General features: G+C 43.4%; 2 protein-coding genes across 2 annotated transcripts in view; one reads left to right on the forward strand and one right to left on the reverse strand.

Annotated features, from left to right (window-relative positions):
* IFT140 (intraflagellar transport 140) overlaps positions 1–24269 on the forward strand; it is a 97997-nt gene that overhangs the window by 26726 nt on the left and 47002 nt on the right. The gene's annotated exons all lie outside the window — the stretch shown is intronic.
* The window catches only part of TMEM204 (transmembrane protein 204), a 41860-nt gene continuing 20453 nt past the window's right edge, over positions 2863–24269 (reverse strand). The window contains exons 2-3 of the mRNA XM_054992448.1: positions 21576–21731; positions 2863–5745 (exon numbers count right to left, since the gene is read on the reverse strand). Of these exons, the coding sequence (XP_054848423.1) occupies positions 5501–5745; positions 21576–21731 (401 nt within the window). The 3' untranslated portion in view covers positions 2863–5500. The remainder of the gene's footprint in view (positions 5746–21575; positions 21732–24269) is intronic.

Raw genomic sequence — 24269 nt, forward strand, 5'->3', positions numbered from 1 at the left:
TGGCTGAGGCAGGATAATGGTTTCCCTGCCCCGTCCCCCCGCCCCACTCTGTTGGACGGTGACACCAGAAGGGCAGAGGGAAACAGCCAAATTGCTAAAATGTATTTTCTTCCGGGAATGCATTTTTCAAGAAAACTCTACCAAATTTGCAGGGAACCTACTCCTGACTGTCCTCTAAAGACCCCCCAAATTTCAAGAAGATTGGACCCTGGGGTCCAATTTTATGGGCCTCTGAACAAGGTGCCCCTAGCCATTCTCCGTTGTTTTCTATGGTGGGAAAATTTCCAAGGCAGAAACACACAGGGACAAGGCTGCCCCTGGCCAAAGGCACACTCTCAAATGCAACTTCAACCCAGAGAAAGCCCAACAGAATCAAATTGATGCAAGGAAATGGAATCCCCCCATTGAAGCAAGGGGACCAACATCAACCCAAAGAATCACATCAAACCAGCAAATTCCACCCAAATCAAACTGAAGTGAGGTACACTGCTGCAACTTAGCTCAACAGAACCAGTGTCACTCACAGATAAATGAACAACTGTTGAGCGCACTAACACCAAAGTTCAAACAAACAATTTGGCAAAAGCACCCCAATAGTAAAAGCAGTTTTTTAAAAGTTAACTACAAACAAAATTTGTCCCACCCCCCACCCCCTGTCCCTCCCAGACACCAGACCAACCCATCTCCACCAAAAAGACAGGAAAAAAACAGGGAGTGTATGGCTCTCAAACCAGTTCCTCCAGCAGGTAGCGCAGGCCTTTCAGCAGTGCAGCAAATCGACTGATAAATTCCTTTCCAAAGGCAAAGAGAAGAGTTGTGGGCCAGGCAAGAGAGCCACCAGCACCCAGCAGCAGTCTGTTTACAAGATCAGACCACACAAAATAAAGGCTGCTCTGAGCCAAGTCTTTTTAAAAATCTTTCTTGGAGGCAATTTGAAAAAGGCCCTCTCCTTCTCAGAGAATTCCATTGGCCAGACAAGGAGAGCTCCTGCATGGTTTGGCCACTCACTCCCCCCTCCCTACCTTACCCCTTCCACCTTCCTGTTCCCCTCTTGGAAAAAACTGCGGGAAATGACAGGGAAACAGCCAACCAAGAGGCTGAAGACATGTTTCCTGGATTAACCTGGTTTTATCCAGGTGTTTTGATCCAAGTTCCCCGATCAGATCCAGAATTCTCTAATTTGATCCAGGAAAACTGGATTTAACCAGATCAACATAAATCCGGCCTTTCCCCCCAGTTCCTGGACCCAGATCTCACACCCCTACTTTGAACTACTGCAGCTTCAAGTAATACTAGCCTGGCCTACGTAAACATAATTTAGGATAAGTACTGAGTGTAGGGAAAGGGGACTATGTGTTTTCACTTTTTCTTTGTTCCTTTGCTGAACCTAATTGCTTGAACAGACCAAGTATATTCTTTTTATTTATTTGTTATGCATTTTAATATTTTGAATGTTCTAACCTTGATTAAGAAAAGCTTCATGTTAAGAGTAATTCAACAGTGAAACTGGCTGCCTGGGGGTGTGGTGGGTCCCCCCTCATCGGCAGTCTTCAAGGAGCAGCTGGATGAATACTTGCTGGGGATGCTTTTGGCTGTTCCTGCATTGGGCAGGCGGTTGGACTCCATGGTCTGTAAGGCCCTTTCCAGCTCTATGATTCTAATCTCTGGAAATGTACCGCTCCTATTCGGCCCTGTGGTGCGTGAGGAAGAGGAGTAGGTATGCTTGCCTTTCCTAGAGCACGACAGTTTGAAACTGCAAAGTTGTGATAGATCACCCTGCACTAGCTTGTCGGAGCAAACTGGGCAGGCGTGGCAACTAGGTGCATCCTGTAATTGGCAGTGCAGGTACAGAATGCTAGGCACATGACTTGGTTTAGTAGATATTCTCAGAGTTGCTGTTGGCAACAATTGTTACCTAGTTTGTTTTTGGCACCCCCAGAAAGTAAAGGGAAGGGGCATCATCACCAAATGGAGACTTGGGACAGCTGCAAGATTTTCTGACCTCTCAGGGGCTACACTAAATGAACAGGGCTTGCAAGTCTGCACTCACACACACACTGGAATGTCTCGTTTGTAGATCTTGTCTCCCTGCCAATTTCTTTGTATTTTGAGAACTTGTATTGCAAAATTCTGAAACGTGAGTGGCACAAATATGGACCTACACCCTGCTTACGTTTTTTAGCAGTGTTCTGAGTTCATCGTGCTCCTACATTTTCATATGCTGAAAACAGTGACATGTTAGGATGCCTGTGCACGCAAATTAAGAATTTTCAAACGAACACTTTGATTTATAATTATTTGTCGTTTCTCTGCTAATGAAAAACATACATGCTAATGCTGCTTTGGATGGCAAGAACCACAAGCCAGTTATATGTGCCAACAGGAGCTTTGGGGCTAGTATTTCTTCAGCATCAGCATGCCATCACAGACTTCTTTGAGGAGCATTCCAAAAACAGTTTGTTGGTATGACTTTGTACTATCTGATGTTAAGAGTTGGAAATCTCAGTAGGCAGAGTGGCGTAGTGATTAGACTAGGATCTGGAAGACCAGGTTCAATTCCCCGCTCTGCCATAAAGTTTGCTGGGTGACCTTGGGCCAGTTGCACAAGCTCAGCCTAAAATGGAGGAGAGGAGAATTATATAAGTTGCTTTAGGTCCCCATTGATAAAAAGGTGGGGTATAAATTGAGTAAATAAAATAAGTAGGCATGATTCACTTTGATCCTGACCATGATTTGCTTGTTTAAATAGGAGACTATAAAATGACTTTATCTCTTAGCTTTGTTGTTCTTTACTTCTTAGAATTCTAGGAAGCAACTGAATGTTTTTGGCACTTGTTAAATAAACACACCAACACTGAATAGTACAGTGGAATTGACCACATGGTCAATATTGGTTTTAATTTCACATTATTATAATAATAATATGATTATTGCAATAGTAGAGAAATAACATGTCTTAAATATTCCAATATTTTTTACCTTTTAAAAAATTGCAGTTTGTTAGAGCACATTTTTTTTCCAGGAAATACAGGGCTTTTCCAGAAAGCAAGCCTGGCAAATGGGAAGACAATATGATTTATCTGTCATCCCAGGGAGATGGTTTTCACGAGACATTGTTAAACAACTCTGGAGACTCACTGGGGAGGGGTGGGCTGTGGTGGGCACCTGAAGTCAAGGAGAGAAACAGGCGACATTCTCAGCTCACAGAACCATAACTTGCTATCAGATTTGCAGTTAACTGCATGATTATGTTTTCAAGAACAAATTTTATGTCACTTTTCATGGTGCTGGGGATTCTGTACTATGTATATGTGGCACTTGTTCTGTATTATTCTTATACTGACATAGGTTCTTTTCAGAAAGATCTTAACATACAGACCCGGTACTCATGACTGTTGGGAAGTGGAAATGAATTATCGTATCTCCAGAACTGCTGTGAGGGGGGCACCAGGGATATAATATTTGGGGCTACTTGGCAATGTGCCTTTGGGATATAGTAGAAACATAACCATTCTAGCTGAGGATTATGACAGTTTTATGTGAATTGGAAGTGGGCCTAAATGTAATGGGTGACTATTTGGAGGCTCTTGACAGCCCTGTTTATTTACTTAATGCGATCCTTCTCTAGTTGTGTTCATGTTAATGTTTGGGAGAGCTACAGTAAGTGAAAGCTGATATTCTCAGTATTCTGAGCCCATGGATATAATTCTTTGAGGGGCTGAGCCCATGGATATAATTCTTTGTGGGGCTGCATATGTCCCACAAGTTTGTACAGTCCATAGCTGGTTCTTGGTCTAGGTGCTGAGTGTCAACTTTGTCTGCACCTCTTATTTGAAACCCAAACTATGTTAATGTTGAAACTCACAAGAGCCAGCTTGATTCTTTTATGAAGAAAATGTAGTGGTGTGTGTGTGTGGAGAAGGAGGTGATGAAATACAAAAAAGAGTGCAGAGTTCAAGCAGGAGTCTCAGAGCAGGCTCACAGCTCTATCATCCACTCCTCCTCCCAATAGTATGCCTGTGGTTGTATCTCTAGTGGTTCTCAAATAGTGTGCTAAGGGGACCCATCAGTAGAGTAATATCTTCTGTTCAGATTACTTAGATGTCATTTCCACCTCTCCTCTGATTCTTTCTTCCACTGAGCAGCCTATGTAGTGCAGGCTCACCCAGCTCTCATCAGACCTCAGAAGCTAAGCAGGGTCGGCAGTGGTTAGTGCTTGGATGGGAGTCCATCAGGAAAGACGAGGGTTGCTACGTGGAGGAAGGCAATGGCAAACCGTCTCTGCTCCTCTCTTGCTTTGAAAACCCCTTGCTGGGGTCGCCATAAGTCAGTTGTGACATGTCAGCACTTCCTTCCTCCTCCTCGTTCCATTGTCTTTAGTCTGCTGATGACATATAAGGAGGTTCTGTCCATTGAGCAATTAGCATTTGTCAATGGTATGTATACTTAATAGACTGATATCCTGCTGTTGCAAGACAATGACCTGGCCTGGCACTCCCATCTGATTAATTAGGACTAATTTATCTTCAATGGGCAGCATTCCCCCTGCCCCCCAAGCTTCAGTACTTTCGTTCATATTTTGATTGACATAAAAATCATCTAGATCTAGAGGTGGATCTGCTAGTTTAGTACCACCTATGATAATACACAGCAAAAAGGAGATGGTTTAACTGTTAGGTTGATCATTATGCACACTATTCAGTAGCTGTTTACAGCAACTAAAATTCCCCCCTAAGAATGTTGCCAGCATAACCATTTAAATGAAGCATATTACGGGGTGGTGGGCTTTAAAACATATGTCCTAGCTTGCAGTTTAGTGGAGTTCATAGATTTCTGAAACATTGAGTTTAAAGAAGATACACTTGAAAGCTTAATTTTTCATTCTCTCTCTCTCGCTCTCATTAAAACAACTCTTCCCATTACAAATGGCAGACTTTTGCCAGTAAATTCTGGGTTTGTAGCATTTGCCAATTTTTGACACAGGAATAGCCACACTATTTTTGCATCCAATTGTTACCTAAAGCCTTTGACAAAGTGAAATATTACTGAAGCACTTCAGATTTTGTGAAGTGGATAGCAAAAGGGACTTGGGCCAAGTAGTTGCCTCCTCTTAGATGCAATTACCCAAGAAAGGGTAAATAGCTAAGCCCTTGTTCTTCTCTCAGAACATTCTCGAAAACAAGAACTGAGCTTGGAATATTGGATTGTCTCTCCCACCCCCATTTCCATAACCAAACTACTTTTAGTCTTCCATAGTTTCAGTCTCCTTGTCCATTGCTCAAAGTTGCATCAAGGTAGATGAGCTGTTACTATTTTTACACTGTACATCTTTGGAGAGGGATGGTGTATATTGTACATACATATGTCGGTTTGGCCCATCTTGTTAATAATGTTGGGCTTCTTTAATCCCTCTTATACTTTTAAATTACATGCTGTATTTATAGAAAACAATCCATTTGTAAAACTTTCCTGGTGAGTCTCCACTTCCACGCGTGGCTTCTCAACATGGTGACTCAACATAGTCATTCTCCAAGCCACGTCGGAAACGAGCCGTTAAAGTACGGCTGATGACAATGACTCGTGGTGCCATGCAGTCCTCCCGTCGGTGAATTATGTTCCATATAAGGATGGCAGCAGCTGCTGTGGCCAGGAGGCATGCACCGATGTTCAGGTAACATGACCAGGACAGGCTGGTGTACGGTCCGATGCGGTAGAATGTCACCATCCCAATTACCAGCACAAAACCTGAATGAAAAAGCAGAGATATAAAATTCAGGATGGGCAATGCATATTTGTTGAGTATCATACGTGAATAGAAATCTTCAGATTCAGTAGAAAAAAAGTTTTAAAAATTTCCAACAAAAACTGTCCAAATTTTTTAAAAAGTTTTTAAAATTTCCAAATTTGAATAATTTGTTTATTCAAATGTTCTGCTTTATTCTGCAAGCATACCCCAAGAGATTCTGAAGCCAGTAAGGAAAAGTAACTGGGTACCATTGGAAGGACAGAGCGATGCAATTAGATTTGAATTAGCAGCAGGAAATCTCATCCAGCCTGGTGTTGCTTTCTCTGTGCCTTAAGCAGACCGTGCTTATAGGTTTTCAAATTAAGCGCAACCATGAATTCTAAAAACGTAGCTTTTAATTTTAACACAAATTATGGTTCATGGCACTTTGCCTTTCAACACAACTCAAGTTTGACCTCTGATTTAAAGCCATCTCTCCATGCTTGCAACCTGTATCCTTTTGGCAGCCATCTTAACATGATGGCAAGGACCCATATTTATGGCCCATATTTATTAATGGTAGAATAGCATTTTCTTTTAAATATTAACATTTAATTTATGCTAATCATATCCTCTGATCAGAGGTTTCTTGTGTGGTTGTGGGGGCCATTCAGTTAGCCTTTTAAGCAGCCTTTTTTGGGTATCTAAATTGGGTATTTTAATTGTCATGGGTAAAATCACATGAACCATCCAGAGGTACTCATACTTGAGGCTTGTTATATGAGCTGTGCCTATGCACTTGCTTTTCAAGGGCCTCAGATGCTCTTGGGGAACATCTGCAGAAACAAGGGATGTTGGAGAGTAGGAAAATTATTCTCCTCCCCATGGGAAATTTCTAGACAGATTTTATCTCCTGCCGAGTAATGTCAGGGAAACTTCTGATATCAAAGTGCAATCATAGTTTGTATTTCTGTGGTACATTTTTCCCATGGTCTTGAAGATTGTTACAAACATCAAGAATCCCACTGCTACTTCCCGCTTCATATGTATCCTAAATATCCGGTTATTCATTTTCCTTAGATGAGGAAACTGAGGTGAGGAGATTTGTCTAGCCATGCAGGAAATCTGTTCAGAGGTCAGAGGCAGAGAACCTAAAGCCCATGACTCCAAGTGTTATAAAACTGTCCTCCTTTCCTTTAAAGTATGCATCAGTAATGCCCCATTCCTTGACAAACCCCTGTGTGATACTATTTAGTATCTCTTCCCCTGCTCCACCCTCGTTGACTGCAGTTATTAACTTTTAATGGAAGTAATTTATAGATCTAATTAGCCTGACAAGAACAATATACAAAGAGGCGAATACGTCTGGCATAATAGGAAAAAAATCAGCTTCCCCATCTCTCATAAACACTTCCTTAACCACCACCACAACAGAAGGAATTCACATAGACAAAAGGTCCCCTTTGCAGAAGGGGAGCAGAATAAACAAAGGCCAGTAAACAGACATAAAGATCTGCAGATACCATTTCCGTTAGGTTTGTGTGCAAGGACAGGTCAGCTGTGAATAAGCTGGTCTCTAAGCTTTCATGTGTCTAGATTGGTGGATCAATGACATTGCTGCAAAATGTTCAGGGATACAGGCAGACTCTCCCCCCCCCCTCCATCTTAAAAAACTCTGAGGGGATAACTTTGAGCCTGAGAGCATCTGCTGTGGGATTGCTGTACAGGGGCAGCTGCTTGCCCTAGGGGCACATGCAGACCCATGAGGAGCATAAACTGTCCCTTCTCTCTGTTGCTAAGCCAGAATTGAGGAAGTGATGCAGGGGGAATGGCAGCAGGATTTGCTTTGTGGGGAGTGAGGTAGGCATTTGCCCCCCCCCCACCCTCTTTGGGGAGGGAGGCCTGAGTTGGGCCAGAGGGCTTTTTGGTCTTCTTCAGTCCCATCCTGTGCTGTTCTGTAACTGATGCCAATAGAACCAGTCCCAGCCCAGGATGTTCTTGTGGTTCCTTGTAGTGTGAGGTTGAGTGGAGGGGTGGGGACTGGGTTGTAGTTTTTGTTTATTTAAATTTGTTGGTGTATATTTTTGTTAAACTGTGTTGAGTTCCCAAGATGGGGGGGAAATGAGATAAAAATGCTTAAATATTGCCTTCAGTTGCATTGTGCAGGATTGCTGTGCTGGGAATTTTTCTTTTTCTTTTTTTTATGTAGAAATTTTTATTTTATTAATAGAGATAAAAGCCCAATAAAAAGGGTAAAGAAATAAAAGGAAGAAATAATGAAAGCATACAAAAAAGAAAAGACCGACAGAATTGGAGAAAACAATAATACATCTTTCATTTACCATTTTTCTCTACAATACCTCTTATTTTAACAAACATCATACTTTAAATTTTAATCTCTCCCAAACTTCCTTTTCCAATACTGCCCCCCTTCTATTTATTTTTTCCCAAATTTAGTAAGCTGTTGTAATCACGAGCCTACAGTGGATTGCTTCCTCTTCTTTCTTCCTATCTTTGAATTCTTTCCCTGGGCAACATGAGCAATGAACAAGATCTCCTCAAGTTCTCCATCTTTTATCTAAGGGACCAATTATTCATCAAAATGAAGGGGGTAGGAACATACTAAAGCTTCCTTGCCCAAAATAAACCTACTTGTGCTAGCAAAACGGTTTCCCTTCACAGGACCTTTGCTTGAACTCTCACTCTAATCTGCAGTGAATGGATGAAAAAAACCCTCCATCTTTCTGATTGGAAGGAGTTTGTAGGAAAAGCTGTAAAGGAGAAATTGGTGTCATAGTAATGTTCAAGTTCCATTGAGAATATTGAAGCTGTTCTGAGCCAAATGCTGACATTTAAGAACTACTTAAAACCAGAAGGCAGCGCAAGATGATTGATTGTGGGAGCTGTCAAATTACTGATTCCAAACTCTGCTGGAGACAGGGATTGTAAGTTCTCTCCATGCCACAGTATGATGTCTCTTGAGTTGATCATTCCGGGAGAAGGGGAAAAACTGGCTGTGGGAGACTGGCTACAGTCCTCCAGTCCTTGCAGAAATGGACAGAGACTCTGCTGAACACTGGGATGCAGTTCTTGTTCTTTAAAGGCAGTGAGACAAGTGGCTGTTTGCAAAAGCTTGCCTAGGAAAGCTTTCTCTTTCTTGAAGCAGCCAGCAAGGCACTTCTTGAAACTTGCAAGAAGTTCATGGATGCAATTGCTGCCCCCTATTTGTGTCCCCAACTTCTGGTCTTCAGAGGGTGTATCTCTAAAAGTGGGAATTCAGTTTAGCTATGAGCTATGATTACTTAGGGAATCCACTGCTGCACAGTGTTGTTGATGGTCACAGGCTTAAATTACTTTAGAAAGGGATTAGATTAATTCAGGCTGCCATCACGTTCTTGCCCCCTGTACCTCTGCTGCCTCCTTCTCCCATCCCCTGCATTTCCTTCTTTCCACCCTCTGGCACTTCTGCCTCCTTCCCCCCACCCCTGTCTCATCTCATTCCCACTCCCTGTGCTGTCACTGCTGCCGCCTCCTCCCTCTGTGCTGCAGCTTTCCCCCCATTCCTTGTGCTGCCACAATCACCTTGTTCTTGTGCTTCCTCCTTATCCCCTGCCCCACCACTGCTGCCTCCTTCTCACATGAACTGCTCCTGCTGCCTTGATACTGCCTTCCTGCCTCCTGGGTTGCAGTCCCCTGGGATGCTACCTTCCCACACCCCCTGTGCTCTTCCCACTCTTATCCCTGCGCTGCTTACGCCTTCTCCATCTGCATCACTACTGCCATCTCTCTCCACCCCTACCACACCTCACCCCCATGCTGCTGCTGTTTTCTTCTTCTCCACTTGGTTGTTCCCTGCCTGTCTGTATGGGGTTGTTAGACTACCCCATAATGTTAACAACTATCTCAGAAGATTTCAGTTGGCATTTTTATTAAACTAGCTTGTTTAGTTCTGAGGTGTAGAGGTTTGTGCTTTGTGCTTTGGGTTCCCCCCTGCAAATCTGGGGGTTTCCTTGGCTATTTTGATCTGACTAGCAGGGGAATAGCAGTGGAGGAGGCCTATTGCCTTCAAGGCCTGTATGTCAAATTCCAGGGAGCACCTGGTGGATTACCATGGGAAATTGGATTGTTAACTATGTAAAGCTTTACTCTGATCCTGCAAAGATCTTTATATGCTGTTGACAGACCGAACCGCCATGAATTTGATTGATTCTCCTTTAATGCCATTTATGTCCAGGAACTGCAATGCCTGTTCTACAGAAAGATGAAATAGTTGCAGGTTTAGCCACTGCTATTGACTCATACCATATAGACCAAATGAGAATGAAAGATTGAAATAGACCATTCTAACAAAAGGGCACAATGTACAGATTTGGGCTTGCTCTTAATACTTCAGTAGAAGTGTTGAAATCCATGAAGAGAAAAGAAGGTAAAAGCAAGAGAGATCTTAGCGATTTAAGAGTACTATGTATCAGCTGTCAGCAAATAAGAATTTAATAGCTTGAAGATCAGGGGAGAGGTTCCCCGTTCCAATTTACATTAAAAGATCTAAGAGATTTTATCTTGACTTGGCAGGAACCAACATAATTTCCAGTTCTTGCAGAAAGCCCTATTCTTTTACCTGGGGAAGTTGGTGCATGGAATTGACTGCCAAACCATTGTCATGATCCCCTTGGGCCGCAGAGTTAGAATATGGAAGGTTAAACCACTGAAACTGACCAACATACAGTCCTTCCCAAGTCCTGCCTTATGTCTACCAGGGGAAAGTGGACAAGTCTTTGACCCCAAGACCCAGGTAATGATGTCATTCTCAGGGCAGCAGGTGACCTCAGAGTCATCAGTTAGCCCATGCACTTGAAGTCTTCTTTCCAGACTTCTAGGTGGTGGTCTGCTTCTAGTAAGCCCTGCTCCAGGAACTTTTTGACACTTGGTGACCTCACTTCATGATCACCTCTTGGGGCTTGGTGGGAATCTGGATTTAGACCTAATCCTGCTTATAGGTATAGGGTCAGAACATTGCTTACGGCTGGACCAAACCCATCTTTAGGGATGACAAAAAACCCACATCTTCCCATTTGGGGGGCTATTCTGAAGATCACCAAATGGCTGAAATTTCAGCTTGAGGCAATGCTATAACCAGATGTCAAGAACGAAGGATGCCTTAATGAAGGGTGCTCTCTGGATTTTTTCCCATTTTGTTTTCCCTTGAAAATAGCAGATGAACAGCACCTACTCTTTCCTCAGTCACTACTTGCACATATTTTGGAAGAGGAAAGCCAAATGCCTTTTGTAACTGACTTATATGCGTGTCTTTTGTATTCAGGTTTTTTTTCTCACTAAAAATGTTCTTGTATGAAGAAATAACTGTTGTAAGAATAATATTTTAGTTGACCAGTCTCTTAAGAGTATGAAGTTTGGAGGGTGGTGGTAGAACAGTGCAACAGAATGCTGGTCTTAAAAAGACTACTAAAAAGTATGACATTTTCTGAAAAGTGCAGGTTTGGATCACCCATAAAGCTACTGTTTGGAAGAGCCCTGTGGCGCAGAGTGGTAAGCTGCAGTACTGCAGCCCAAGCTCTGCTCACAACCTGAATTTGATCCTGGCGGAAGCTGGGTTCAGGTAGCCAGCAAAATGGGTACCTAGTTTCCTGGGGGTAAAGTGTAGATGACTGGGGAAGGCAATGACAAACCACCCCGTAACAAAAAGTTGCCAAGAAAATGCGACACCCCCCATGGGTCAGTAATGACTCGGTGCTTGCACAGGGGTCTACCTTTTTTTTTTAAAGCTACTGTTCATCAGCCGTGGTTTCCCAGATCCCTGGCAAAATGGGTCAGCATTGGGGTGGGGGGTGCTTTTCCGTTGGGGAAGGAAACAGATAATGGGTTTGTTAGGAAGAATTTGGAGGGAATTGTGTCAGTGGAGGGATGGGCCAAGTAGGAAAGGGGAATGTTACTTTGTGAACTTACATTTGAGATCAGAATAATGAGCTTCCTGTTTGAATGATCCTGGCAGGAAGCCAGCTTCGTTTTCTAAACTCTTTGAGCAATCCTTTATCCATCATCTTTCGTTGTGTGGTGTCTCCTGCAGAGTCTGTCTTTAGAACATGATATCATGAGTAGAACATAACTTTGGCAACTCATCACATTGCCAGTAGGATGTGGGGGGCGGGCTATGGCGTGGCTTCAAGTATAATGAATTTTCCGGAATGTTCTGCTACAGATACTGGATTTGCTCAGTTCAGTAAGAGCCATGGAATGGAAATCTCTGTCAGTGCTCTATGTGGGCCAGCCAAAAGTTGAGAAGTTTTATTTTAACCCCACCAGCAAAACTTGCTGAATATGAAGAGGTTTGCCTGGGGTGTTTAAAATAACCCACACTGCTTGGGATAAGCTTCTCATGCTCTTCATGTTCTTGGTGTCAGCTGTACCTTGGGATTAGTATAAGAAAAACAAAGAATAAAGCTAGATGTTCAAAAGTAAATGGTAGCATGAAGTCATACTGAGCACAGAGTTTTAAAGCTGCACTAGTGGTACTAAAACTTTTTTGTTGTGTATGTTAATATATGACTGTTAGGGCCATGAAAATGCAGAGAAAAGCTATTTCAGTTGGAATGACAACCCCATTGAATGTGATCATTCAGTTTGAACAATCCAGTGGGGCTGCTGTTGAGCACTGTACTTAATCAACTTTGTTTTGTCATAGAGAAAACTGAGTATCCGTCTTCTCTGAAAGAAGCTTAAGAATGGAGACAGGTTTAATATTTATAAAGGAAGTCCACCATGTGGTTTCTTATGGATGCATCCCAGTGAATTCAGTGCTAGTTCAGCCTTACTTGAGGCAGACAGTTTGTTTTGTTTCTTTTCACATATTAATTTTAGTTTGTAAGAGCGTCTTCTCTTCTGACCTTATGATGGGTGAATTCCAAGGATACAGGTGAAACTTGACAGGTCATACCTATAATCACTTTGAGACTAACAATACTAGTTTTTCAGAATTCTGCTAAACAGAGGGTTTCCCTTTAGTTATAATTTATGCTAAAGATGCCTGGTGTGCATGAACACAAACCAGCTTGACCCCTTTAAGTTTCTCCAGGCAGGGAAAACCTATGTTCATGCACTGAAAGCAAGACTATCAAGGGAGATATGGATTGATCTATTTGAAAACAATGCATGTTAAATGATTGAATGGATGAGGAAGCTTGTCTTGAATCTTGTCCATAACTTGCACTGAAAACTCTGCTTGAGTAGAAACATCAGTGATGATACTTAGTTGGTGATTCCTTGACACTTTTGGTGGCGGGGGGGGGGGGGAGGTGATTCTTGTATAGTCTTTCTCTTCTGTTCTTTTTCTTCTAGTGTGCTATATACACTTTACAATCTGAAGCTGTTATATAGAGTTAGGGTTATAAATCAGTAATTTTTATAAAAAGCATTGTAGAATCTTTGATTTAACCATTTAAGGATATTTAGGGAATTCATGCTGGTATGCATGAAGATTAATGAAGAACTGTGTTATTGGGGTAGGAAATTAACATAGAATAGAAAATGCTGATGATATATGCTTGCTGGTGTCTCTTTTAATGTATGTGAACATAAGAATGTAAGAGTAGCTATGTGGGATCAGACCAGTGGTCCATTGAGACCAGCAACCTGTTTCTCATAGTGGCCAGTGAGATGCAAGTGGTGAAGAGGGCGCTCCATTGCTCCAGCTGTCTGGCAGCCTCCACTAGTCAGCTGGAGCAAGGGGGGAATTTAAACTCTAAAGTAGGGATATGTGATTCGGGTTTCCGATTCGGAAAAAATAGCCGAATTGGACCCGATTCGCAAAGATTTGGGATTTCCAAAACAGCCCCAGCAAGATAGGTCCATTTTAGAAATCTCGAATCAAAGATTCCCAAAGCTATTTGTAAAGCTTCAGGAAGCTTCGGGTCAAGGAGTTTAAATGTCCATTTCCCTGGCGTTGCACGGAGGCAGGGAAAGGGGCATTTAAACCGCTGAATCAGCTGCTCGTCGGGGGCTTCCCAGACAAGCAGCTGAGTGCTGGGCTGCAAGGCTTAAAATGCCTCATTCCATGCTTCTGCCCGGTGCAAGAGGGGTGAGGGAATCTCCCCGCCCCTCTCTCACCAGGTGCAGCAGCCCGGCGGCCCCTCCCAATGCGAGAGGGACGGGGAGATTCTCCCCGCTCCTCTTGCATCAAGGGAAGAGAACGGTGTGGAAGTAGGCTTAAGCCTGCACCTCCCCGCTGGGCGCTCCGTTCACCCGCCACTGACGGGCTCTTTGACACCGGGGAGAAACAGCCCAGCACGCTCGCTTTCCCAGTGGGGGGAGAAATCTCCCCTCCCTTTCGCACCGGAAAAGTCTGCGCCACCAGACTTTTTCTCCCCGGTGTCAAAGAGACAGGGCGATTTTCCCCATCTCTTTGAAACCAGGGAGAAGCAGCCCAGCATGCTCGCTCTCCCGGTGGGAGAGAGGGGGAAAATCTCCCCTCCCTTTTGTACCATGAGAGTCAGCACCGCCAAGCTTTTTCTCCCCAATGTCAAAGAGACAGGAAGATTTTCCCTGTCTCGTTGACACCAGGGAGAAGCAGCCCGGCCCGCTCGCTCTCCCAGTGGGAGAGAGGGGGGAAATCTCCCCTCCCTCTCAGCACCGGGAGAGTCACTGCCAGGCTTCTTCTGCCGGGTGTCAGAGGGAGCAGCCCCGCAGCGCCCACCCTTTAAACTATCAGCTGGCACACGGGAATCCCCCCTGCTGCCTGCCAGCTGATAGTTTAAAGGGATTTTTAAAGGGCCAGGTAGGTGGGTTGGAGGAGAGGGAGGTGGTTGGTGGTTGGAGGGGGGTTAGTGCGGGATTTGGGGTGGGTGGGGGTGCTGGGAGAAAACCCAGCCCCTTGAATCACTTTGGAATGCTCTGGATCTTTACAGAGCATTCCAACGTGATTCAAATACCCTAATCCGAAGCGGCTTGCTGCTTTGGTTTTTGGGTATTTCCGAATGTTTTCCCTTCTTCGGGTAAACCCAAAGCAGGAAATCTGAATATTTTTGGAGTGCACACCCCTACTCTAAAGTGCTCCCCGCACTGCTTGCAAGCGGGCATGGGAAGGGATTAAAAACCTCCTTGCTCCTGCTGACTGAAAGGGGGGATTAAAAGCTTCCCCCAGGGAAGGTGCCAGGATGTCTGGAATTACGGACCAGCGGACCACAAACTGGCTCAAAAGTTGAGAGGTCTGTGGAAAACAGCATCCCCACAACCTGCTGGTTCACAAACACCAAACTGGGCTGGTCAGTGTAAAATTTTGGTCCATTTTCTGGTCCATGCCCACCTCTAGTAAGGAATTTTTGTTGCCGATCACTTTGGCCTTTAGAATGTGGAAGAGCTGTGGCTGAACCATGCCTTTTTTAAGTTGCCAGAAATTAAAGACATTTGAAAACAAGCCTGACTCCAACATTGGTCTTGGCAGTCAGAAAAAACCCTGAATTTCTGAGGCCTGTTAAGACAGTACAACTCAAGGGAATCTGGAATTTCTCCTTGCAATGCTTTTACTGTTTGATATCTTTTTTCTGCCACTGATTGGACTTTCTCCCATTGTAGCTTGAAAAAATGACTCTGATATGGGTAAAGGCATATTTCATTTTTATGCTTATCTTCTGTTGTTAAAATGGGCCCTTTTAAGGGGATGTGGGATTTAAAAAATTCAATAATGAATACTATAAGTTTGCTACAGGGATTTTTTTGGATGCACACATATTATATATTTTGTTTATATCCTTCCTTTCTTCCTAGAACTCAGGTAACATACATGAGGTTTCTAGGCAGTCTCCCGTCCAAGCACAAACCAAATGCAGTCTTATTTCAGCAAAGTTGCTGTGATACATGCCTTCACACCACACCTAGGCATTACCTATTAATCATGTTTTATTCTGCCCTTCCTCCACAACAAATCTGAGAGGTAGATGTGATTAATAAACACGCCTGTCATCCAATGAGCTTCATTTGAAGGTGGCCCTTTCCCATCCTGACAAGCCCTTTAACCACTATGCTTTCTCTCCTATAAGGAAGAAAGCTACTAACATTTTTAAAATGTGCTACATTATATTTGTCGCTTATGTGTAGCTAAAAATAACACCTTTAATAAAATGCAAAACACCTCCCATGATGGTGTGTGTGTGAGTGGGTGGGCGCTTTTGCTCAACTGGCTTTGGCTTCAGACTTGCCAAACAATCCGCACTGCCCCCTCCCCCCACAGCTTAATCCTGGAGGCAGTAGTCATATTTCGATAGTGCACAGTGAGGATGCTTCCTGAATGGCCTCATTAAAAATCTTACATGTATTTTGAACCAAAGTCTCTGTGCTTTCACTTAATAACAGAATTTTCTCTGCATAGAGGGAACCTCTGGAGGCAACTTTTATGAGCTTCAGCTAAAGATTCCCCACGTGTGAACCTGCTGCCATTTTCACCACCTAACCCTTCCAAAGCAAACAGTTCTTTCCTGTAAGCTGTAAGGTGCGAGTCTGTGCGGCTCTCGAGCTCTGTGGCTCGGAGTGCAGCCACCAGAGCAATACCACTTCCTCTCTCCTTTCCTTCCTCCCTATGGTTGTATTTTGCTGAGTTTTTTTTTAAAAAAGGATGAACCCCTCTGAAGCGCAAACGCAGGTGGCAGAAATAAAAATGATGTCGGGCGGGGAGCCATCATTAGCGTCAGTGCGGTGAGTGGCGCTGAAAGAGGATGGTCTGCTTGCCAAGGTCACTGTTGTGTTTGGGGTATTTGAGGTACAAGGATGAAAAAAAGCCTGCTGTCTCTGAAATAAACATTGCTTCTTGTCCATTTGGTAAGGGGTGAACTGCTATGGAGTCTGCATACTGTGAAGCTAGGATGAAAATCAGATATGGCTCTGCTCATGTGTACTCTGTACCATTGTTAGGGACTAGTAGACGTGAAATACAGGGCTCAGAACTCAGTCACCCTAACCATTAGGACTTCTCAGCCTTCACTAGATTGTGCTATTATCTTCCAGTGGTTTTCTCTACAACCATGGTTTGGATCCAACTATCTGTGGAAGGCTCTGGCACTTGCATCCACAATACCCTACCAAGACCAGCTCCTTTTAACTTCTGGAAATATGATCCCTGCAGCCTGGGGGAAGGAAATGCTGCTTTGAGAAGGGGGAAGAGGGCAGAACAGGCCCCTTGAAGAGGGTAGAAGGGGCTATTTCACCCCTTCTTACTGCAGCCTGTCCTTCTCAACTTGCATTTCTTCTTTCTGCAGGACCAGGACCATCGGAATTCTCTTTCTGGAGATCAAAAAGGACTATGGGGAAAGGGAAAGATGGGGAAATCTATGTTCCTTCCATTGATGGTTGGTTGGATTTAAGCACATTTTAGCTCATGGCTTGTGTTTTATTTTTCAAAAGGGGAAAGCTAATATTTTCAGAGTATCCGATTTTACGTTTTGTAGAATACAACACCTCTGATGTTAAACATGATTCTTCTCTGGTCATCTGCTCTAGGATGCTGTGAAATTCCAGGATTTCACAGTGAGAGAGTAGAACAGTTAAACCAACTGAATCTGCACAGGTGAAGAAGGATTAGACCCTTTTCTCCCTGTATTGCCATCCTGATTTGTAATAAAGCATCTGGCAGACCTCCTTGCATCTCATCTAGTTCGGCTGCAAGTGTGTTTTGTGTAGGAACTGTAAACTGGATTATCTTCCTGGGAGAATTTATTTTCAGTGCAAGAAATTTAATTAAGTGGACTTGACAAAGACCAAGAATATTACATATAGTCTGCGAGTCCTATCTAGCAGAGCTGTGTTTACATCTGATAACTGACATCCTCTCTTTCCATCCTCCAATGGGACATGGTTGCATTCCCTTTGCAAAAGAGAGGTCTTTGAGTCCTACGGTAGCTAGCTCCCCTCTAACTGTGTGAGTTTCCCAGGTCTTGCTCTTGACTTGGTGAGCTCAAGAATTGGAATAGTCTGTTCTCGTGCATTTAGCATTTCATTAATCATTCTGAGTTGAGCTTTTCTCTCATTTCCCCCTTCCAGTACTCGGGATTTCAAGGTTCAGCTTGCATAACAGGTAACAGCAGGCATTTCCTTCTCCTGTGCCGGGATATCCTGGCGCCCTTCAGTCTCTCTCTGACTGTGTTTAAAACGGACTCTAGCACAGGAAAAAAACCCTCAACCTAAAATTAGCTGCCTTGATAGAAGAAAGGCACACGGCCTGTCCTCTGTACTGTTTGTCAATGAAACAACACATCTAAACAGCGCCGGAATGCATTTCCTCCCTATGAAGAACAAGGGAGATGTAGTTTAGATGGCACAAGGACTGGAGCGGGTCGAGAGCACCAGGTCTCTTTCCAAGGATAAGGATGGGGGCAATTGAAAGATTTCCAAGCAACATATCCCACGGGGAATGTTAGCATAGGTGGTTTGCATAGAATGGAGGGCCTCCTCTGATAGTATCCTCCTGAGTTGGAGGTGCTTGGAAACGAGGGATAGAAATTTGGGCATAAAGGGTCAACGGGAGGAGGGCTAATTTCCCCAGGTATGCAGATGGCCTTACGGCTCCCCTGGCTCTCATGTCTTCTTACCGTTTCCATTTACTCCATACCTCATTATGTTAAATATGCAATACTTTAATTTAGCAGATGGCAATGAGGAGGCCAGGCATAGGTGATTCTAGGAAGAAAGATCAATGAAAATCCCTCATAACCTGTTTGGTAAGCATGCTTTGAGATGTGGATCCAAAAGGTAAGATAATAATTAGGATTATTTACATGGCCCTGCCAGCTGGTGAGTTGTGTACCAGCTTTCTCAGAATTGAATGTATTTGTCTCCCTGACCATTCTGGGCAGGATTTAAAAAAAAAAAATTAAAACAAATATTGCATCCTGCTGCAACCTACACAGTAATTTATTCAGAAGTTGGGTTTCTTGAAACAATTTTTGGAAAGGGTTTCGGTAGAGAATTCTAGAGCCCATGATGATAATCAAAGGCTGTGCTCCCCCCGCCACTTCCAAGCCACACCATGTAACATTGTGATTGTGTTTCAAAAACAGCAGATACAAAAAAAGAATATTTCTGTTTTGATTTCCTATCTTAATTGCAGAATTCTGCTTCAGGTTGTTATGGGGGTGGGCAAGGATTGGCCAGTGGGCTGCTTCTGCAGCTCAGTGTTTTGACCATCATCCCCGAAGTTTCCATGTGCAGCTCCTTCTGTCCCTTCCCTCTGGAAAGAAGAGCCTGGATCCTAGACTTTCTGGGGCCAGAAGAAACTGCCAGACAAGGGTGGGGGCCCACAAAGGATTGGGGAGGGAATAAGCAACATGGAAATCCTCGATCCAGTCCTCCGCCTTCAGGATAAGAAATGCAGGCCAGTTTCCCCATCTTTCTTTGTTTTCTCCCCACTGTTCAATCGCCTGTCGGCTGCTCTCCGCTTACCAAGGTCCCATTACGTTGGCCTTCTTCTCAGTTAGGAAAAAATACCAGTGGTAACTTTGTGATGGATTTTAATTGTGTTAAGCTGCATTGGGAACCAATATTGGCAGAAAAAGTATAAATGAAATATGAAAAACTTCACTGCACTAATGGCTGTTGAAAACTCCACTTAATCTCTCCATCTGCCTTCCCCTATTTTTATGTAACTGACTGGTGTACACAAAGGTTCAAGGTTCAGAACTATCAGGGCTAGAAATACAGGATCTTTAAAAATGAAATGAAAATACTTTAATTTCTTCCCATTTTTAAAATGTGGATAACAGTCCTGTGCACTACACAGTACATACGCCATATTTCCCTTGCAGCTATTTATTAGCCAGAAATACACTTACAATGGAATTGCAATGCATACACAGTGAGTGGCGGGCTGGGGGTGGGGTGGAGAGATTTAGAATTCATAGTGAATCTGCTTAACAATAGCCAAAATTACAATGTCTTTCTTTTGGAAGAAAGTGTTGTAATTTGATCTGGGACTTGACCATCTTACTGAAATTAAGCTATTATGGACAGGTGAATGAACATCAAGTTATTGCCAACGGTTTTGTATGGTATTGGTCACCTTTTGTCATTTGAGCAGAATGCTGATGCTAAATATGTAGTATTTCCTCATCGGTAATCTCTAGAGAAATAATTCTTGAAAAAATTGAACTGCAGCTGTATAGCTAAAATTCCAAGTTAAAATAGCTAAATACATTTAGTCATCCTAATTATAATAGACGAAAACAGGAGCAGTACAACTGACATTTGCAGTTGTGTGTTTCGTTCCCACCATGCTTATGAGTGGTCTTCTGCAAGAGACAGTCTATTAACTGTCCATATGTGGTGCCTGTGTTAGTTCAGTGAACCTGAAATACTTTTTACAAGTCAAGGAAGGGCTTGCTTACTCAGAACAGTTTATGATTTGACACCCATGACTTTTGGCATGAAACCAAATTGCTGCATTACAGGTTTGGAAGCGGGCTTAATGGTTGTTTGATCAAATTCCAGTTTTGCCTAGTTACTCATCATGGCAGAATCCTTGAGAACTAAACTGTCCCTCCAGATGGTCATCCAGCCGTCTGAGATGTTGCTTGTTTTGTTGCCCACCTATTTTTATAATAATCTTAAATAGTAGTTTCCATTTGTGGTCAAAGCATCTCTAATCCTACAGCAGCCGTATAAGTAATGTCAGTATGCCTATGTTACAGAAGGATGATTGGAGAAGTGTGATTTGCCTGATGCTACCTAATAAGTTCACAGTTCAATATGTGTAGTAGAATTGTTCAGAACAGCATTTTTATAAAGAAAATTGGGTTGTCATTTTAATGTCTGAAAATTTTAGGCAGTTTTCATAGCTTTTTGTTTGCTAATTTTGTAATTCCAGTCCCCCCCCCCCACTCATTCATTATGATTTAAGTTTTCAAATCTCTAAACAAATTAGAGTATCTTAGTACCACCTATTTGTAAGTCAGGGTTGTTGAAACCTGTTCTCTTTTCCTGACCTCAGAGTGTTTGACTATTATATCCAGGGCTTTTTTTCAGCTGCAATGTGGTGGAACGGAGTTCCGGCACCTCTTGAAAATGGTCAGATGGCCGGTGGCCCCGCCCCCTGATCTCCAGACAGAGGGGAGTTGAGATTGCCTTCCGCGGAGGGTAATCTAAATTCCCCTCTGTCTGGAGATCGGGGGTGGGGCCACCGGCCATGTGACCATTTTTGCCAAGGGCGATTTAAACTTTTAAAAACTCCCCCCTTGTTCCAGCTGACCCAAAGTGACATCATTGTGTGGTCCTGAGTTCTACTACTGAGTTCCACCACCTCTTTTCCCAGAAAAAAAGCCCTGATTATATCCCTTGGTGGATCTCTCTTTGAAAATCTTTTTAAAAATTATTATATGAAAGGCAGTGCCAGTCACAACACTGGCAGACAAAACTGAATGTTTCTTTTGTCTTTGTATGAACAGCAAGGAGAGAATGGTGAAAAACTAAACAGTTTTTGAAAATGGAACAGGGTTATAAAGAAAAGGAGACTGTGCAAGGCTTTGCAAAGAGACATGGACTCTTTGGTATACTTGGCACTCTTCTCTGAATCAGACCCACCCCCTCTTGTGGGGTCTGTCTTGCTCAATCCGTTTTCTCTTCCTTCAGGGAACCACTGTGTGTTGTGGGGAGGGACTTAAATATCCCTCCCCAATGAACCTTGAAATTGCTATTTGCTTTTTTAAAAATTAAAATATTCCAATCATCAGCTTCCTGCATCATGTCTCTTTTTGTCCTGGTTGTCTGGGTTCAGATGGAAAGGTTTTTAAAAGAGAGTACATTGCATTTCCAGTTCTAGACAGAAGCCCCTTTTTCACTTGGCAAAATAATTACTTACTGGCAAGCTGGAACACAGCAGCGATGGCTTCCTCCCACCACTGGGTATCCTGGGAAATGATGGGCAGTTCCACCAGGCCCAACATGAAGAGGAGCTGACCAGCTGTCAAAGCGACTGTGGCGATCATATTACAGGCCCGCATCATGTCAAACTGCACTGCAAGGAGGCAAAAAGCAAAAAGGTGTTGTGTTAGTGCAAAGGTGAAGAGGCAGGGAAGCATACAGAATTGCCAGTCTTTGAAAAAAAAGCCAAACAAACTCCATGACTATGAAAATGTGGCCTTCGTCTTTACCTGACTTTGGGCCATGACCAGGCCACCTGCCATATTGAAAAAGCCTTTTCCTCCCTTGTCTAGTGAGCGGCTTACCCCAAACAGTTAGGCAAATTCAGTCAGAAGGTTTTGTGTGTGTGTGCCAGACGAAAGAGGTTAGCGTAGTCAGTGGAATGGCAGGAATGGACAGCTTTGCATTATTGAATTTCAGTAAAACAACCAGCTTGCTCAGCTATGACAAGGTCACAGCTAAGGTTACATCATTGCCAATTGCAATAGGACACCACGTGTAGTAATCAAGGTAAGGAAAATAACCCACAGCGGAACAGCGGAATAGGTCTACAAGACCACCAATTCCTTAATACGTATCAATTAACAACCAAAGAGTTCCTAAGCAATTTATAGAACAATATCGTTATTTTTAAAGCACTAGGTGCTTTACAGCCATTCTGCTGAAGGTTACATCATTAGTCAGGTCAGACTTGGGTGTTATGGAGCCATGAACCACCTTGAAGAATTGAGTTGAACAAGCTGTAGTTGATAAATGGCTGTGGAGAAAAAAAGCTGCCATCACTGCCTCTCCTTAAGCCTCCAAATGAGGTAGGTACCTATATGAGAGGGGGAGGACACTGAGGAATGAATCTGTGAGAGATGCCATGGCATGGTTGATAGTGATGAACTAGGATCCAGAGAGACCTGGATTCAAATCCTGACTTCTACCTTGGAAGTTTACTGGGTGACCTTGGGCCCTTCATAAACTCTCAACTCAGCCTACCCCAACCAGTCATTGTTGTAAGAAAATGGAGGAGGGAAGAATGATGTTATGAGCTGCTTTGAGTTCCCAACTGAGGAGAAAAGCAGGATATAAATAAATAAATGCATCTGTGACCCTCTCTGCTGTCCCATCATTCCATGCAGTTGCAAGGGCCTCAACAGAACTACCAGTGATGGTGGTATCAAAATACTTGAATGTTGCTTGGAATCCAACAGGATCCCTGAGTCTTCAAAGACAGACAAACCTAATGGGTCCACTAACCCTGTAGGGAGGAGACAAGCTCCATCTGCTTTCAGAAGGTAGCAATCCAATCACAATGAGGGCTGAATGTTCAGCCTCCTAGTTAGACCACTAGTAAGCCATAAAAGTAAGCATGGGCCCCTTTTCACGCAACTTGAGATGGTCCCCTTCTTGTCACGGCAGCTATGAAGTTCTTGATCTGATGAAGCAGTTTGGCCATATATGTTGAAATCTCCTTAGGACAATCATCTTTGGGATCCTGCTCACCAAATCCAAGACCATGCCGTCAGCTTAACCAGGGAGCGCACTGGCAAGCTTGGTGGATGGCAAACCAGCAGGATCCTTAACCTGTCCCTGGTTCCCAAAACAAGGTGCATACAATCAAAGCTGCTAATGAAGAAGACTCATGGAAAAGAATTGCTCCCTATTACCCCTTCCTCCAGTTTGAGGTTGGTTGAAAGATGTTATACCCAACCAGCACCACTCGTGACAGAATAACAACATTGGCCATCCAGTCAGGTTTCGGTCAAGCAAGCCAAGTCTACCTGCTCTTCCTACAAGCTAGATAATACATAAATTGTATTTTTTACAAAACTTGCAATGCACAATGTGGGGTTCAAGCCCCCCCAGCCTCTGACTTCAGGCATTGAAAACAGCAGGAGAGGAGCATGATCTTTTTAATTTAATTTGGGATGAGAGTTTTGCCTTCACCAGGCCCTGACTTTCCAACCCCTGGGTTTGTCTTTGGGGTGTACTCACATCTCAGTCAGTAAATCCAGACATGGCTTGAATAAAATGAATTTTATTAAGCTTAAGGAGCGTTTCAAAGCATGAAAGCACTCAAGCAAAAGGCAACAGATTAAAAAACAAATAACTGTTGCTAAAACTCTGTCTAAAACTTTAAGAGCTAACTAACTTAAGATTCTCTGCTTGGCATCCAATAGCTGTTCATCTTACCCATCTGGTGGCATGTAGTCCTGCTCCATGCTGAGTTGGTGCAGCATGGAGGCTTGCCAGGTGAATAAAGAATGGTAGGTAGGTGGAAAAAATATACTGAAAGAGCCATCTTTTCTATCCCTAGGTATGTCATCAGGCAACTCAGGAGCCAATCAGGGCAAAGCAAGTAACTGGCATTACTGCTATGAGAACATTCAGGGAGGATAGATGGATGGGACTCTGAGACTGGTCGTCAAAGTCTTTCACTAGAGACTCAGAGACTGCTTTTAGGCGTTGTTGATTAGCAAAGACAGCCTGTTTCAGCTAGGACTGGGCCTGCAAACACTTACTACATTGAACCACACTGAACCAATGTCCAGCCATCCTTGTTAAAATCCTTTACATTAGGTGCAATTTCCAGACACACAATACAATAGCAAGGCCTTATTGGTCAGCTGCTCCTGCCAGGAAA

The sequence above is a fragment of the Eublepharis macularius genome, chromosome 12 (genome assembly GCF_028583425.1).
Source record: "Eublepharis macularius isolate TG4126 chromosome 12, MPM_Emac_v1.0, whole genome shotgun sequence".
Taxonomy (NCBI): Eukaryota; Metazoa; Chordata; class Lepidosauria; order Squamata; family Eublepharidae; genus Eublepharis; species Eublepharis macularius.